Here is a 17,590-nt window from a genome sequence, read left to right as displayed (position 1 = left end):
ACATGGAAATGGCAATAATGGAAAGCTGCTAATTGGACTTTGCTACAAGCCTCCTAATATAGCTGAACACGTAGAGGATGATATGCTGCAACATATTAAAAAGGCAACAAAAACAAGTCATGGTCAAGGTGCTGGCTCCCTTGAAATTGTTCCAGAAAATGAAGTCATTCTCCCAGAAAATTATTGAAATTACACGTTTTGTTATACACGTTTATTTCCTTTGCATGTATTGGAACAACACAAGAAAACAGAGAAAAAAAGGCAAATTGAACATAATTTCACACAAAATAGGCTGGACAAAATTGTTGGCACCTTGCCAAAATTGTGTGTAAACAACTTTGTTTCAAGCATGTGAAGCTTGTTCAAATGCAATTGTGGCAAGTAACAGGTGTGGGCAATATGAAAATCACAACTAAAATCAGATAAAAAAGGGAGAAGTTGATTCAATCTTTACATTGTGTGCATATGTGGGCCACACTAAGCATGGAGAAAACAGAAAAAGGAGAAGAGAACTGCCTGAGGACTTGAGAACCAAAATTGTTCAAAAATATCAATAATTTCAAGGTTATAAGTCCATCTTTAGAGATCCGTATGTTCTTTTGTAGAAGGTGCGCAGATTAATCAATAAATTTACAACCCATACAGTCAAATATGGTGGAGGTTCAAAGGTGTTTTGGGGTTGTTTTGCTGCCTCTGACTATGTGCAAGGCATCATGAAATCTGGGTCACAATGTAGTGCCTAGTGTCGGAAAGATGGGTTTGCGTCCTAGATAATGGGTCTTCCAGCAGGACAATGACCCCAAACACCCAGAAAATGGATGGAAACAAAGTGCTGGAGAGTTCTGACCAGCAATGAGTCTGGATCTAAATCCCATTGAACACTTGTGGAGAGATCTTAAAATTGCTGTATGGAGAAACATATTAAAATTTGAGAGTCCTCAGTGGAGGATACCATCTTTTCAGTTAGCCATTAGTCAGTAAGCTTTCGAGACTGCTCAGGTCTTTCATCAGACATAGTATAACACAAAATCTGAAGAGTCACATATTTATACACAACAGGGCACAGGAATAATGCAATAGATAAGACAAGTGACGTGAAGCAGAACTATCAGTTTGGGAAAGGGATAAGCAGTTGTGGCCGTAAAAATGTGTGGCCACAAGTAGATCTATTCTTTTTTCTTTTTTTGTGTGGCGATGAGAATTAATCCTTCTTTTAAGTTTCTGCCCTGTCTCCCCCACATACAGACCCCCAGTTGGATATTTGGTACATATAATTAAGTTCATTGTGATGCAGCTGAAAGTACCTGGGATCTTGTGGTCCTGATGTGAGTTGGGAATCTTTATCTTGTCCGTGGTCATTATAAATGGACGGGTTTTACATTTACAGTTAGTGAGGATGAATTTTGTAGGTTTCACCACAAAGGTGAAACTATCCTCCCGGTCAGTTTGCTTTCCCTCCCAGTACCTTTTCATTCTAACAATGATAGGTTTCTGGGAGATTATACTTGTTCCTTTTATTTTTGGTTCTCCTTAGCTTGCCTTCTTTGCCCTATATGAATGTGTTTTTGATTCTCATTCAGGTTTTTCGTATGTTACTTCATACTTTCCTTTCCCCTTGTTGACAGTGTGTTGCAGCCTCCCCTCTGGTTCCTCAGGAGGTATGACAAACTCCTCAACGACTTATTAGGGAGTTAGGTCTGTGGTGGCGTTTTTAGTTGTGCAGTTAGGGCCTTTCTTGTCTGCACAGAGACTAGTTGGGTGTAGTTGCGGCATTCTCCCCAGTGTGGGTTCTCCGGTGGTTATCAAAATGCGCTTTCTGGTTAAAACATTTCCCACATTTTGAACATGAAAAAGGCTTCTTCCCTGTGTGAATTCTCTGGTGCTTATCAAAATCAGATTTCTAGTTAAAACATTTTCCATATTCTGAACATGGAAAAGGCTTCTCCCCTGTGTGAGTTCTCAGATGTTTGATAAGATTTGATTTTGCTGTAAAATATTTCCCACATTCTGAACATGAAAAAGGCTTCTCCCCTGTGTGAGTTCTCTGATGTTTGATAAGGGTAGATTTCTCTGTAAAACATTTACCACATTCTGAACATGAAAAAGGCTTCTCCCCTGTGTGAGTTTTGTGATGTTTGTTAAGATTTGATTTCACTGTAAAATATTTCCCACATTCTGAACATGAAAATGGCTTCTCTCCTGTGTGAGTTCTCTGATGGTTGATAAGAGCTGATTTCTCTGTAAAACATTTTCCACATTCTGAACATGGAAAAGGCTTGTCCCCTGTGTGAGTTCTCTGATGTATATTAAGACATGATTTCTGTACAAAACATTTCCCACAATCTGAACATGAAAAAGGCTTCTCCCCTGTGTGAGTTCTCTGGTGTGTAAGAAAACTAGATTTCTTGTTAAAACATTTTCCACATTCTGAACATGGAAAAGGCTTCTCCCCTGTGTGAGTTCTCTGATGTTTGATAAGAGTAGATTTCTCTGTAAAACATTTCCCACATTTTGAACATGGAAAAGGCTTCTCCACTGTGTGAGTTCTCTGATGTTTGATAAGGGTAGATTTTCCTGTAAAACATTTCCCACATTCTGAACATGAAAAAAGCTTCTCCCCTGTGTGAGTTTTGCGATGTTTGTTAAGATTTGATTTCACTGTAAAATATTTCCCACATTCTGAACATGAAAATGGCTTCTCTCCTGTGTGAGTTTTCTGATGGCTGATAAGAGCTGATTTCTCTGTAAAACATTTTCCACATTCTGAACATGGAAAAGGCTTGTCCCCTGTGTGAGTTCTCTGATGTATGAAAAGATTTGATTTCTTTGCAAAACGTTTCCCACATTCTGAACATGAAAATGGCTTCTCTCCTGTGTGAGTTCTCTGATGGTCGATAAGAGTTGATTTCTCTGTAAAACATTTTCCACATTCTGAACATGGAAAAGGCTTGTCCCCTGTGTGAGTTCTCTGATGTTTGAAAAGATTTGATTTATGTACAAAACATTTCCCACATTCTGAACATGAAAATGGCTTCTCTCCTGTGTGAGTTCTCTGATGTTTGATAAGAGTTGATTTCTCTGTAAAACATTTCCCACATTCTGAACATGGAAAAGGCTTCTCCCCTGTGTGAGTTCTCTGATGTCTGATAAGATTTGATTTCTCTGTAAAGCATTTCCCACATTCTGAACAGGAAAACGGCTTCTCTCCTGTGTGAGTTCTCTGGTGCCTAACAAGACTTGTTTTCTGATTAAAACATCTCCCACACTTGGAGCAAGAAAATCTATTCTTCGCTGTGCAAATTTTTTGATGTTTAAGAAAAGACTTCTTGAGGGGAAAACTATTTCCATATTCTGAATGTGAAAATGGCTTCTTTGCATTAGGAGCAGTTTGTTTTTTAATGCTTATTTTGTGACTTTGATTTTCCTTAGTAGTCGGTAATGAATCAGAAGGCAGGACCTGTTTCAAAGGATCATATGACAGATCTTTGCTGGGAAGGGATGATGGTATATCTGGAGAAATGTCATTCACTTCAATTGTATCCTGTGGGATCCCAAGATCATCTGATTTAAAAATTGAAGATGTCAGCTGTTCCTCTGATCTCCTGGTACAGTCATCTGCTAAGAAGAAAACCAATTATTATTTTTTAATAAAAAATCCTTGAATTTTATATTTTTGAACATTTCTACTTAAATTTTCTGTAAAAAAGGCAAGTTATATTCACTTATTCACCAGGACAATGACCATCTAATAGAAAATCTCATAGGATGAACCAGTGGAGTGTGGTGTTCCAACTGTTTGTTCATTCTACCTCCCAAATATGGAGTTAAAGGTACAGCTTCTGTCCAGCCACTAACATTCGGGTTGCTGGGACCAGTAGTACCATCCAGTCTGGCAGTATGGGTGTGTGTGCTGTCCAGCTGAAGTAATCTGCTCCCTATTTCAGCCATTTGGAAAGCACCACACCCTACTAAAGCTCAAAGCATATTGCTGGAAGCTGCCAGATACAGCCATGTTCTCCTCTGGGTCAGTCCTCTGTGCTCAGCTCCCGGTGTTAGGCGCCAGGCACTTGCTGGATCAGAAATGGGTTCTGAATCATCAGTGGATTCTGTGGTCTTCTATTCTGGTTCAGCCAGGGCTGATGCTGCACAGCATCGCCGTCAGTCCCAACGCCTAGCCAATGCACGAGAGGTACAAGTGGTATCTCATGTATTTGTGCCTAGCAACATGAAGCACAGGTTTGCGGAGAGAGACTAGGCCACTGCAGCCTAGACAGGGCTACTGCTCATAGTCCGGTCACACGTCTCCTTGCGGTTCTTGGAGAATAGTGTGAACCGCTTTAGCGCCAATCCCCATAGCGTAGCGCCTGTATCAAAGACAGGGCTACTGCTGTTCCCACGGTCGCACGTCTCCCTGCGGTTCTTGGAGATTGTGCGAACCGTCTTACCCTTCCGTGTGCTTTAACACGAAGGGCTAAGATTTTGTTAGGTGCGTCGCCGGTCGCTCTCCCTCCGTGCAGTCAACGGAGATAGAGCGTACCGCTATACCCTGTCCAGTGTGAAGTTAACACGGAAGGGTTATCTTTAGTTGGTTGTCTTCGCTTCTCACCCGGGAAGAGTTCGGCAGCAGTCCACCAGGCTGCATCGCGGACCCCGGGGTCGGTTGCATTCCTATTTAATAAAGTGTTTGCAACCGTCCCCCTAACACCCGGCTTGTGTATTTGTTTCTTGTGACCCCGGCCCGTTTACTGACTACTCTTTTGTCTTCTGATTTTGTATTTTCTCTGCCCTCATGGTTCTGACCCGGCCCCGGCTACCTGACTATTCTTCCAATCTCACTCCACCGAATAGCAGGTAACACTGTAGTCCAAGCCTAGGGGTCTCTGTGTAAGTCCAGATCCATGTAGAGGGGTTAAAGGGTGATGAGCAAAGTAATTTGTGAAATCTGTAAACAGGGTAGATAGTGACAAGCCTGTTCGTGGTGGCCATCTTTTAAGCTTCCAGATGACCAAGACCAGCTTCCCCAATACATTGTGTCTGCGAACTATTCCAGCAAGATCTGCATTCCTAATAGCTAAATGGCGCTTCTTCCCTTCTTAACCTGCCATGTGCCCAGATAGTAGTATACAACCGTATATAGGGGATTGTCAGATTCAAAATAAGATGGAAAATAATTAGTAAGGTCCATTTGTTTCCTATTATCTTTTGTGAAGAATTCCAAAGTTATCACCACATAAAGTGACACACGTCAAATAAGAAAAATGGGGCCTGATTAGAAACATAAATCTGGCTGTGGGAAGTGGTTAAATCAGAGGATCACTGAAGTAAAAAACTGTGACTATAGACAATAAAACATCTACTGAAGCGATCAAACTCAACAGTCTTCATCAGAGAAAAACGAGTAACTAGTGGTGAAACCTCTCCGGGGTAATTAGAGTATGGGACTCCGTGGCTCTTGGCAATCGAAACTATCGTAAGGGACAATATTTTCTGGCAGATGAGTGTCAAGAAGAAATATTACACATTGAAAGAGAACTTTTTATAATAGTGCAGAGCTGAGGTGTCTTAAATTTAGATCTCGGGCATTTGGAAGAGGAAATGGAGATCTTTTTGAAAGACTACCAGGGAGTTACAGACTCACATAAGTGAGGAAGGCCGATCCCACCACAATGAAACTATCATACAGAATGAACTTGTAAAAAAAGAAAGAATATAAAAACATGTAACATCCCCAACAACAACGTATGTATGAAGGGAGAAATCCAACACTAAACCGGAGTCACACTCATTTATGGTGGACCATTGGAGCTACTATGAGTCCTGACCAGGAGAGTAGAGAAAGTACTAGTGCCCCCATTTCAGGAGAGATTGTGCAGTAATCTGAATTTCTTAGGATTGAAAACATAATGGAATTTCTGATTAGTGTTGAGCGAATTTGTTCGGAATTTCAAATTCGGGTTCATGTTCGGGCGCATCCGATTTTTTGGCGCGAACAAGCCGGAAACCCGAACACGAACTCGAATTTGAAATGACGAACAAATTCGCTCAATACTATTTATGATGTGGAGTGAATCCATGAAACCAAGGCTGGAGCCATGCCAACACATCTGCAGGCGTGAATAAATGTATATTACAGCCATCAGCCACGCACAGCTTAGAGATATATCATGGCACAGGTGTAATGTTTTCTGTATAGTTTATCACAATCCTGTTTGAAGTTAGTTGGTTTGAAAAGAAATTGTAAAGTCAGGATAAAGGGAAACTCTGCTGTTATTGTACAGAAATTCACACTTGGCCCTCACTGCACATTTAATGTTATCGATCAAAAAAGCGAAGTTTGGCCAGAAAGACTGGACCTGGTCTTGTAGGGACCATATGAGCACATTCAGCAGCACAGAAGGGAGAGAAGGTAGATTCATCCAATAAGATATCAGGGATCTAGGAAGCCAACAGCATCATTACCCTCCGCTTTCTCTTACAGTCCCATCATAATATTTTTCTTCAAGTAATTTTCTGGCTTTGTGGTTTACAGATCTGGGCAGGTAACGTCTCCTAATCACAGGGGGTAGGTGGATCCTCCAGGTTGGAAGTTCTATAGAAAAGGGCTTTCACAATTCCACAAAGTAATTTAAATAAATTCGTACACAGGAGAATGTTGTGGTCTAGCGGCAAAATGGTGATTACACGATTGTGATACGGCTGGACTACACCACTGATAAAGCAGCCACAGCCGGTGACTGAGAAGAATCTGTGACTTCTCTGCATTTAGTGGTTACTACTCACCTGTGTAGTCATATGTAGGAGTCTCCTCTTTACACCACTCATCACCCCTCATATATGTCTCTGTAGTATTAATATGGGTCTGATCTTCACCCTGAAACAAATATTATAAAAGTCACAAACAGATGGAGAAGTCCCATCTATGATCAGCTCTAATCCTGCCATCTCCACCGTTCTCATAGCACAAATATAAAACATAATAATGGTGGATAAAACAAGACTGAAGACAACACCTTTACAGCCGTCTACACAGCATAGGGGAGATCTCATGACACCTTCTCTCTATCTACCTGATGATCCTGAGGAACATTGGGATCTTCTTGTTTACAGTCCTGTGGAAGAAGAGGACGGGGACATCTCTCTGGTGTTGTCCTCTTACTGGACAGATCTGCAGGAAACACATACAGGGACTGAATTCATTTTTTACATACAGATGATTATGGGGCGTGTGTATTTAGTCCTGTCTATTACCTGGTGATATGTGGGGCTGGTGAATCTCCATCATGATGTCCCTGTACAGATCTTTGCGTCTTTCTAAATACTCCCACTCCTCCATGGAGAAATAGACGGCGACATCCTGACACCTTATAGGAACCTGACACATACAATGATACAGTCATCCCCCAATCCCTTCATAGCATTACTGTATCATGTCACATCATTCCCAGCAGTGTCACCTCTCCAGTCAGCAGCTCAATCATCTTGTAGGCAAGTTCTAGGATCTTCTGGTCATTGATGTCCTCATGTATCAGGGGGTAAGATGGAGGCCCCATGATTAATCTCTGGTTATGGAGAGACACATTAATAAATCTCACTGCAGACATTTCCAGAGTCCTCACCTCTCCAGTTCTGTCCATCTGTTATTCCCATAGATAAGAATGATGTAATGTGATGTCATCAGAATCTCTCACCTCTCCAGTAAGCCGGAAGAGGATCTCTAGGGTGAGGTGTAATATCCTCTCCGCCATCTTGTCCATCATTTTCCTGGATAAATCAGGAAAATTTTCTTATATAGACGATCTTCACTGAGAGGATCCGGTATTTTAGAGATCTGAATGAGAAAAAGATAAGCTGATGGAACATCATAAAAATCCTGTGTAATAATACAATTACTGGAGATACTAAGGGGAAACATATGAGATTTATTATTTTACAGTATTTAGTTTTTTCTTTACATCTAGTAATAAAACCTTTATATTTTAGGCCACAGACAACAAGCAATTTCTTCCTCGGAGTCTGCAGCTGAATACGTTTCTCATAGACTCACCTTCCATAAAGCTAATTCTCGTCTCACTTTCCGACACTGGAATTGGAATTAGCAATACTGCAGGAGAAATTTATTTCACGTGACATGAGAAATAACTACTTCATGATGAGGCAACATCTTCCACTACGGATCTAAAACCATATTTGGCCAGAGTGCTTCACTGACTACATCTCCACCGGCCGTCTATATGAATGTTTCCCGTCTTCCCCGAACTGTAATCTTCCATCAAGTTAGATCTCATGTCTGATTCACACACAGAAGTTTGAGGCTTTTATAAAAGCTGTTTTGTTTGCACAAACACCGCAGACAGAAATGATTTGATACTAAAGTCTACATGTATAGTGTATTATGGGGTTTATTTCTGGCCTTAGGCTTTCCCATATTATAAGAAAAACCCCAGAAAAAAAGAGCAGATATTAAAATGTTTCAAAAGAAAATTGTCACCAACAATTCTTGTAAAAAGAAAAAACATGCAAAAAGCAGAAGACACATTTTGTCATTTTTTAACACGTTAAACATTTGTTTTTGTTTCTATATGAACTCTTTTGGGCACCAGAACATAGATGTGCACCGCAGGGATGGCACAGGTGTGGCTGCAATAAAATCCCTGGCAGTTTAACCACTTGCTCCTGCAAAAAGCAAACATGGCATCTAAGAAGGTGTGACAGAGTTAGGCTGAATGCCCTTCCTCCCCAAGTACTCGATAGTATGGGGCTGTCACGCTGTCTCTGTATACTGGAGGTAGGGAGCCTAAGCTGACCCTAAGCTGGGGCCCTGACTAATCCCTCAACCTGGAGGTACTGTTAAAGGTACAGAGGTCCAGGCCGCCAGCGTAACCCCTACCTCCTGAGGATCCCTGCACCTAAGTAATCTAGTCCTGAGAAGGACCCCGATCACAACAAAAGAGGACAAGTAATAATATGCCCACACACAGTACTTAGACGAACGAGACAGTACAAGGGAAAAACCAAAACCACCTTGCATACAAAAACTACACCACTACAACAGAGGGAACTCCAACGGGAAAGGAGATAAATGATAAAGCGAGGAAGGGAAAAAACACTCCAAATACACTTATCTCAGAAACTCCAAATACAACAATCCGCTCTGTAAGTCTGTGTGAAATGCTTTCACCGACACTTCCCAAACAGACCAGCAGGCATATGAAGGAGTCTCATTACAGCAACATTGATTGCAGCTGGGCGAGGCTGGACCTCGTCTAGCACAGAGAGAGAGAGAATTAACTCCCTCACTGCCGAAAACACCAAGCACCAAAAAGTCAGCTGCGAGAAGTCAGGCTGTGTAATCGTGACGATCTTCGTGGCGACACACCCGTGACAGTACCCCCCCTTCTACGAGGGGCCTCCGGACCCTCAGGGCCAGGTTTATCCGGGTGAGTCGTGTGGAAGGCCCGAACTAATCGGTCTGCGTTAATATCCGATGCAGGAACCCACATCCTCTCCTCAGGACCATACCCTTTCCAATGAACCAGGTACTGAAGGGACCGGCGATTAAAACGTGAATCGATGACCCTTGATACCTGGAACTCCAAGTTACCATTGACCACCACTGGGGGGGGAGGTAAAGGTGACGGTACCACCGGCGCCACATACCTCTTAAGCAACGATCTGTGGAACACGTTGTGAATTTTAAACGTAGGGGGGAGGTCAAGACGGAATGCCACCGGATTAATAATAGAACTGATTCTGTACGGCCCGATGAACCTGGGACCCAGTTTCCAGGAGGGAACCTTAAGTTTAATATTCCTGGTAGACAACCATACCCGATCGTTCACACTTAGGTCCGGACCAGACACTCTCCTCCTATCAGCCATACGTTTGTATCGGTTCCCCATAGTATTCAGATTCTTCAGCACCCCTCTCCATACTGAAGCGAGTGATGAGGAAAATCGTTCCTCCTCAGGAACCCCCGAAGAGCCCCCCCTACTGAAAGTACAAAACTGGGGGTGAAAACCATATGCCCCAAAAAACGGGGACTTACCAGTGGACTCGCTCCGCCTATTATTAAGAGCAAACTCTGCCAGAGGTAAGAAAGAAGCCCAGTCCTCCTGGTTCTCTGACACAAAACACCGGAGATATGTCTCCAAGCTCTGGTTCATACGTTCCGTCTGACCATTGGTCTGAGGGTGAAAAGCCGATGAAAATGACAAATGCATCCCCCGCCGTGCACAAAACGCCTTCCAGAACTTGGACACAAACTGAGACCCCCGATCAGACACCACATCGGAGGGTACCCCGTGAAGCCTCACAATCTCCCCAATGAACACCTGCGCAAGAGTTTTAGCATTAGGGAGAGCCGGAAGAGCGATAAAATGTGCCATCTTGCTGAACCTGTCCACTACAACGAGTATGACCGTTTTACCCGAAGACGGAGGGAGGTCCGTAATAAAGTCCATAGACAGATGAGTCCAAGGACGCTCCGGGATCTTCAAAGGTAAGAGGGCACCAGACGGACGGGTATGTGAGGTCTTAGAGCGCGCACAAACCCCACAGGACGCGACAAAAGTTACCACCTCCTTATGTAAGTTAGGCCACCAAAACCGACGCGAGAGGAGATCCACAGTTGCTTTACTCCCCGGGTGTCCTGCCAAAACTGAGTTATGGTGTGCCTCGATCACCTTTTGTCGCAACTGATCTGAAACAAACAGTCTCCCCGGAGGTCCAACAGGGGCGTCCCCCTGAGCCTCCAATACCTCCTCCTCCAGCTCAGAGCATACTGCCGAAACCACCACCCCCTCCTGAAGGATAGGAATCGGGTCGTCCGTATTCCCGGCCCCAGGGAAACTACGAGATAAGGCATCCGCCTTTACATTTTTTGACCCAGGATGATATGTAACGACAAAATTAAACCTGGTAAAAAACAATGACCACCTAGCTTGTCTGGGATTCAGACGTTTCGCGGACTCCAGATATAGCAGGTTCTTGTGATCGGTGATGACGGTGACCGGATGGACTGCCCCCTCCAAAAAATGGCGCCACTCCTCAAAAGCTAACTTAATGGCCAAGAGTTCCCTATTGCCGACATCGTAATTCCTCTCAGCGGACGACAATTTTTTAGAGAAAAAGGCGCACGGATGCCACTTACCAGGGGACGAACCTTGTGACAATACTGCTCCCACCCCTACCTCGGAAGCGTCTACCTCTACAATGAATGGCTGTGACGCATCAGGTTGAATGAGTATGGGTGCCGAGGCAAAACATTTTTTCAAGGAGGAGAATGCTTGACAAGCCTTGTCAGACCACCTAGAAAAATCCGTCCCCTTTTTAGTCATGTCTGTGAGAGGCTTAACCATGGACGAGAAATTACGAATGAACTTCCGGTAATAATTAGCAAACCCCAGGAAACGTTGTAGTGCCTTAAGATTCTCTGGCCGATCCCACTCAAGAACTGCCCGCACTTTCCCAGGGTCCATACGAAAACCGGACACTGAAACCAGGAAGCCTAAAAACTGGAGTTCCTGTACGGCGAACACACACTTTTCCCATTTGGCATACAGTTTATTATCCCGCAAGATCTGTAACACCTGCCTAACGTGCTCCTGATGAGACACCAGATCCGGCGAGTAAATTAAGATATCATCCAGATATATGACAACAAACTGTCCCACCAGGCGGCGAAAAATGTCATTAACAAAGTGTTGGAACACCGCCGGGGCATTAGTCAGACCGAATGGCATGACAAGGTTCTCATAATGCCCCTCCGGAGTGTTAAACGCCGTCTTCCACTCATCCCCCTCCTTCATCCTAATCAGATTGTACGCCCCCCTGAGATCCAACTTAGAGAACCATTTGGCGTCCACGATCTGATTAAAGAGATCGGGAATAAGTGGGAGTGGATACGGATCTCGGACCGTAATCCGATTAAGTTCACGGAAATCCAGGCAAGGGCGTAGGCCTCCATCTTTCTTCTTAACAAAGAAGAACCCCGCAGCCACCGGTGAAGATGAAGGTCTAATATGCCCCTTAGCCAGACTTTCTGAAATATAATCCTTCATGGCCTGCCTCTCAGGACCAGAAAGGTTATACAACCTAGCTTTAGGTAACTTGGCCTCAGGGAGCAGTTTTACAGAACAGTCATACTCGCGATGAGGAGGTAGTTCCTGACACCCTTTCTCCGAGAATACATCCTCAAAGTCCGCCAGAAATGGAGGTAAGACCCAAGGAGTAACCGCACCGATGACCGTGTTCATGCAGTTTATATTACAGAATTTACTCCATTGGCTTATCTCTCTGGTTTGCCAATTAATAACCGGGTTATGCTTAGTTAACCAAGGAAGGCCCAACACTATAGGAGCGGGAAGACCCTCCAACACGTAGCAAGACAACAGTTCTTTATGTATCGCCCCCATTTGAAGTTTTACGTCATGCACAGCTTGCAAAAAACTTCCCTGACCGAGAGGCCTGGCATCGATCGAGAATATGGGGATGGGTTTAGCCAACTCACTCAATCGCATACCTTGAACCCGGGCAAACCGAGCATCAACCAGATTAGCCCCGGCCCCACTATCCAGAAGAACAGATATCCTCTCAGTTCTCGTACCCACCACCACCTCCGCCGGTACGAGAAACTGAGACGAACCTAGGGACGAAATACCTACTCCCAGATTGCCGTCCACCACACAACCTGGGATCAACAGTTTTCCGACGACTCTTCACTCTGCAAGGGACGGGATGGACACCCCCCAATAAAATGTCCCTTTCTCCCGCAGAAGAAACACCTTCCTGTCTTATGGCGCACCACCGGTCCCCTCCCCCGAAAAGATGTCCCTCCTAATTGCATAGGCTCCTCTGGACTGACCAGGGGAACCACCATATGAGGGGACCTTGTAGGAGGTGGAGTCATCACAGGGGGTCGAGTTATCCCGCACCTCTCCCGAAGCCGTCTGTCAACGTGAATAGCCAGGGCCATAGCGGCTTCCAGTGACGCGGGAGAGTCATACTGTGCCAACACATCCTGTAATTTGTCGGATAAACCTTGACAAAACTGGCTCCTAAGAGCCGGGTCATTCCACTGGGTGTCCGTGGCCCACCTACGGAACTCCGAACAGAATTCCTCCGCCGGACGATCTCCCTGCTGGATCCTACGTAACTTAGACTCAGCAAGGGAGATCCGATCTGGGTCATCATATACGAGTCCCAGAGCAGCGAAAAACCTATCCACTGACTGGAGAGCCGGGGAGCCCGGGGGAAGAGAGAACGCCCAAGATTGTGGGTCCCCTTGTAGGAGCGAGATGACAATTCCCACCCTTTGTTCTTCACTCCCCGATGACCGAGGCCGCAGCCGAAAGTACAACTTGCATGCCTCCCGGAAAACAAAAAACTTGTCCCGCCCCCCAGTGAACCTGTCAGGGAGAGCTACTTTAGGTTCTGGTCCGGCTTGCTCCAGAGGATGCAAAACCTTGGACCTAACGTCCGCCAGCTCCATGGACAAACTCTGCAACTGCCGAGCTAGACCGGCTACTGGATCCATGGTAGCTGGAGAAAAACTAAGTGGGTCGGTGAAAATGTCACGCTGTCTCTGTATACTGGAGGTAGGGAGCCTAAGCTGACCCTAAGCTGGGGCCCTGACTAATCCCTCAACCTGGAGGTACTGTTAAAGGTACAGAGGTCCAGGCCGCCAGCGTAACCCCTACCTCCTGAGGATCCCTGCACCTAAGTAATCTAGTCCTGAGAAGGACCCCGATCACAACAAAAGAGGACAAGTAATAATATGCCCACACACAGTACTTAGACGAACGAGACAGTACAAGGGAAAAACCAAAACCACCTTGCATACAAAAACTACACCACTACAACAGAGGGAACTCCAACGGGAAAGGAGATAAATGATAAAGCGAGGAAGGGAAAAAACACTCCAAATACACTTATCTCAGAAACTCCAAATACAACGATCCGCTCTGTAAGTCTGTGTGAAATGCTTTCACCGACACTTCCCAAACAGACCAGCAGGCATATGAAGGAGTCTCATTACAGCAACATTGATTGCAGCTGGGCGAGGCTGGACCTCGTCTAGCACAGAGAGAGAGAGAATTAACTCCCTCACTGCCGAAAACACCAAGCACCAAAAAGTCAGCTGTGAGAAGTCAGGCTGTGTAATCGTGACGATCTTCGTGGCGACACACCCGTGACAGGGGCTGACTAGTTCCTACAATACTTAAATGCCTAATTATGGTGTTTGGGCCTGCAATGTACAAAAGTCTATTAGGCCGGGCCAGAGGCAGCGTTCCATAAGTTACCTTTTAATGCCTCCATAAACATTAGACTAAAGTTGCATGGAAGCACTGATTTTGGTCGACTATGCAGGCAGTCATACAAATCACAGGAAAGCTGGAATATTTGTGTATGGGGGAGTCTGGAGAGATAGCCATCTACCAAATGACCGTTCAGCCAACACATATCTCATGTGTATGGGGCCGTTAGTATTACACTGACAGGCAGTGATAATACACGGTACTACAGTAGTACAGTGCATCACCTGAGCAATCAGAGGCTTCTGTGTTATATGATCGCATTAATGAGAGTTGTTTAAAGTTTATAAAAAAGTTTAAAAAAAGTTTTAAAGTGAAAATATCACAGTTTTAGCAAAAATAAATATTTGTCGCTATAGGGAAAACATGCATATAATGGTAAAATGGAGAGGGAGGTCAGCTCACTGTTTATTCAATGCACCTTGTCTGAAGATCACCGCATGGAACCGCCCTGGTCAGGGACTGTTAAGACTAGGGGTCTTTCGTGGGCGTAACGCTACTCAAACAACACAGGGTGAGGGTAAAACAGCGTGGCAATACTTTATTGAACCACAAAGTGGACAATAAACACACAGAACAGTCCCAGCAAATACCCAAGATTGTACAACATTACAGTCCCACACTTCCTTCTCCACCTACCTGGGACAGAACAGCTGCGACTTTGGAAGTCTTCCAGGGCCGACTACCTCCACCACTGGCCCCCTGCTTCTGGCGGGCCCCCACAGAGAGAAGGTAGCGACAAGCTTAAGAAGCCAACAGTCCATAGAGGTACAAGACCAGGAGACTGATAAAAATCTCAGGCCGACTCTATAGATATTGAGTTCCCTGACAAATTCAAAACATTGTTCACTCGTCCCTGATCAGATGATAAAAATGTAGTCAGTATATTTGTATCATACCCCAATATATGGATGTCATCACTTATGATCATCCCTGAATATTGTGGATTCCTCCCACCAGCCCAGGAATAGGTTAGCATACGAGAGAGCCCAGGGGCTCCCCATCGCAGTACCCCTGAGCTGGGGGAAGTACTTCATGTCAAAAAGAAAGAAGTTATGAGTAAGAGTGAATTTTAGAAGATCCTCCATGAAGTCATTATGTCTGCTACACTCTATTGATCTCGATTTCAAGAAATGTCTTACTCCTCTGATACCGTCCTCATGCGGTATATTACTGTACAAAGCCTCGATATCTAGTAATGCCTGCTCCACTACATGCATGTATACATGCTCGAGGCTATACATGGAGGGGAGCAGGCAAAGGGAAAACCAACTCCAGAGGGATTATTCCAACTACAGGACCTCAGGACTTATTCCAACTGCAGGACCTCAGGACTTATTCCAACTGCAGGACCTCAGGGAACATTATACTGTGTGGGGGTATCATACATCCTGCATAAGGGGCATAATGGGAGCATTACACTGTGGGGGGGCATCATACATCCTGCATAAGGGGCATAATGGGGGCATTACACTGTGGGGGGGCATCATACATACTGCATAAGGGGCATAATGGGGGCATTACACTGTGTGGGGGCATCATACATACTGCATAAGGGGCATAATGGGGGCATTACACTGTGTGGGGACATCATACATACTGCATAAGGGGCATAATGGGGGCATTGCACTGTGGGGGGCATCATACATACTGTATAAGGGGCATAATGGGGGCATTACACTGTGGGGGGCACCATACATCATGCATAAGGGGCATAATGGGGGCATTACACTGTGGGGCAGAAAAGGGGTCCTGTACTATGAGAACAATACGTTTCCTCCCTTCCTGTCTCCATAGTTGGGTCGTATATATCTATTACAGGAAACAGAACAAAAACCTTATGATTCTTATAAACAGGCAACACAAGACCCCAAAAGAGTCTCGGTGCTGAAGGGGTTAATGCCCCCTGCGCCCAGTAATGGGGTCTCCACATACCTCCACCGGCAGAGCCGCCACCACATATATGGTTGTTCTGTGCGCACAGGACCTGTGATGAGGTCACAGGAGGGGAGGAGTCAGGGGTCACATGATCAGGGGCCTCAGTTGCTGCAGGATTCTGCTGTGGTGGTTGTCATGGTGCTGGCTGGATACTCCGGGCCCCCGGCGTGTTAGGAGCAGACGGGGTCTTTGTCCCTGGAGCTTCTCTGCTCGGTATAATGAGACTCTGATCTTGTTCTTATAAAGAGGGTTGGAGTAAAATAGAAGCTGCCTGAATATGAGGACCTTGTCTGATCTCTATGTCCTTGTGTACAGAGCTATGGAGATAGCGCTATTCTCTGTATAATAGATGTGATGTCGCTGGAGCCCTAATATTCCTGTACAGGGGTCTCTGTAGAGATAATCTTACCCCAGCATTATGGAATGGGAGAAAGGAGAAAGCGGATTGGTGACATTTTATTGTAATTTCCCTTTAAAAAAAAAACAAAACCAGTAATAAAAAATAACTGATTATAAAAAGTGTTTAGTTTTCCCACCATGTCATCTGTAGGAGGTAAAGAGCCGAGGCTGAAGACGCTTTATCTCCAGAAGTCTACAAAAGAGGGAGGATTGGCAACTCCGAATGTCCTTGTCTATTTGGGGATTGGGAGTTAGGAAAAGGGGCAGGAGAACATTTTCGGTTTTGTTTTGGGGGCAAGAGATGTAATATTTGTGCATATAGTGTAAATATATGAATACAGGTAGGTCCAGAAATATTTGGACAGTGAATCTTTGTGATTTCAGCTCTGCAGCCTACTTATTAGGATTTAAAATGAAACAACTGAGATACAATAGAACGGGAGACTTTCAGGTTTAATTAAAGGGGTTGAACAAACATATCATGTGAAACGTTTAGGAATTGCAACCATTTTTCTACAAAGCCTCCTCATTTCAGCAGTTCAAAAGTAATTGGACAAATTAACTTTACCATAAATACAATGTTCATGTTTAATACTTTAAAAGACCCAAGATAAAAACATAGTAAGTAAATACTCTGGCAGTAAATGAACAACAATAGTGAGTGCATGAAAATAATATAAGGTGCTTAGTTAACATAATTTTGATCAAAAAAATGTAAAAGCCATCCCAACACACCTCGGTGACCCTATTCGGAATGGTCCTAAACTCTAATATTAAAACCTTACCATTTGTCAAGTAGAGTGTACGTGGATAAGGACTGAGAAGTACCGAGACCCGGCTAATGGACACCCAGCCATGGGAAACTGCATGAATATATTGTCCAGCTCAAAGAAAAGGCAGGCATGTTTAATACTTTGAAGAGAATTCTTTGCAGCAATGAT

The 17,590-nt window shown here is 44.5% G+C and overlaps 1 protein-coding gene across 4 annotated transcripts; it reads right to left on the bottom strand.

Annotated features, from left to right (window-relative positions):
• Positions 1 to 213: 213 nt before the first annotated feature.
• Positions 214 to 16,332, bottom strand: LOC141271707 (uncharacterized). 4 transcript variants are annotated; one of them, XM_073681787.1, is made up of 7 exons: positions 16,248 to 16,332; positions 7,689 to 7,828; positions 7,455 to 7,559; positions 7,249 to 7,372; positions 7,068 to 7,165; positions 6,781 to 6,871; positions 214 to 3,618 (listed from the first exon to the last, which is right to left on the bottom strand). In XM_073681787.1, exons 2-7 carry the CDS (start codon positions 7,755 to 7,757, stop codon positions 1,901 to 1,903), a joined length of 2,205 nt encoding a protein of 734 aa, XP_073537888.1. In that variant the 5' UTR covers positions 7,758 to 7,828; positions 16,248 to 16,332; the 3' UTR covers positions 214 to 1,900. The 4 variants fall into 4 exon arrangements, with proteins under 4 accessions (XP_073537888.1, XP_073537891.1, XP_073537889.1 ...); XM_073681790.1 differs by having other exon boundaries at positions 214 to 3,615; XM_073681788.1 differs by lacking the exon at positions 16,248 to 16,332 and adding an exon at positions 14,952 to 15,429.
• Between the last annotated feature and the right edge of the window lie 1,258 nt (positions 16,333 to 17,590).

This window comes from Phyllobates terribilis, unplaced genomic scaffold (assembly GCF_046119375.1).
Source record: "Phyllobates terribilis strain yellow unplaced genomic scaffold, ASM4611937v1 Scaffold_5__5_contigs__length_657084704, whole genome shotgun sequence".
NCBI lineage: Eukaryota > Metazoa > Chordata > Amphibia > Anura > Dendrobatidae > Phyllobates > Phyllobates terribilis.
Note: the sequence above shows the minus strand (reverse complement) of the source record. Positions and strands in the feature narration are given on the sequence as shown.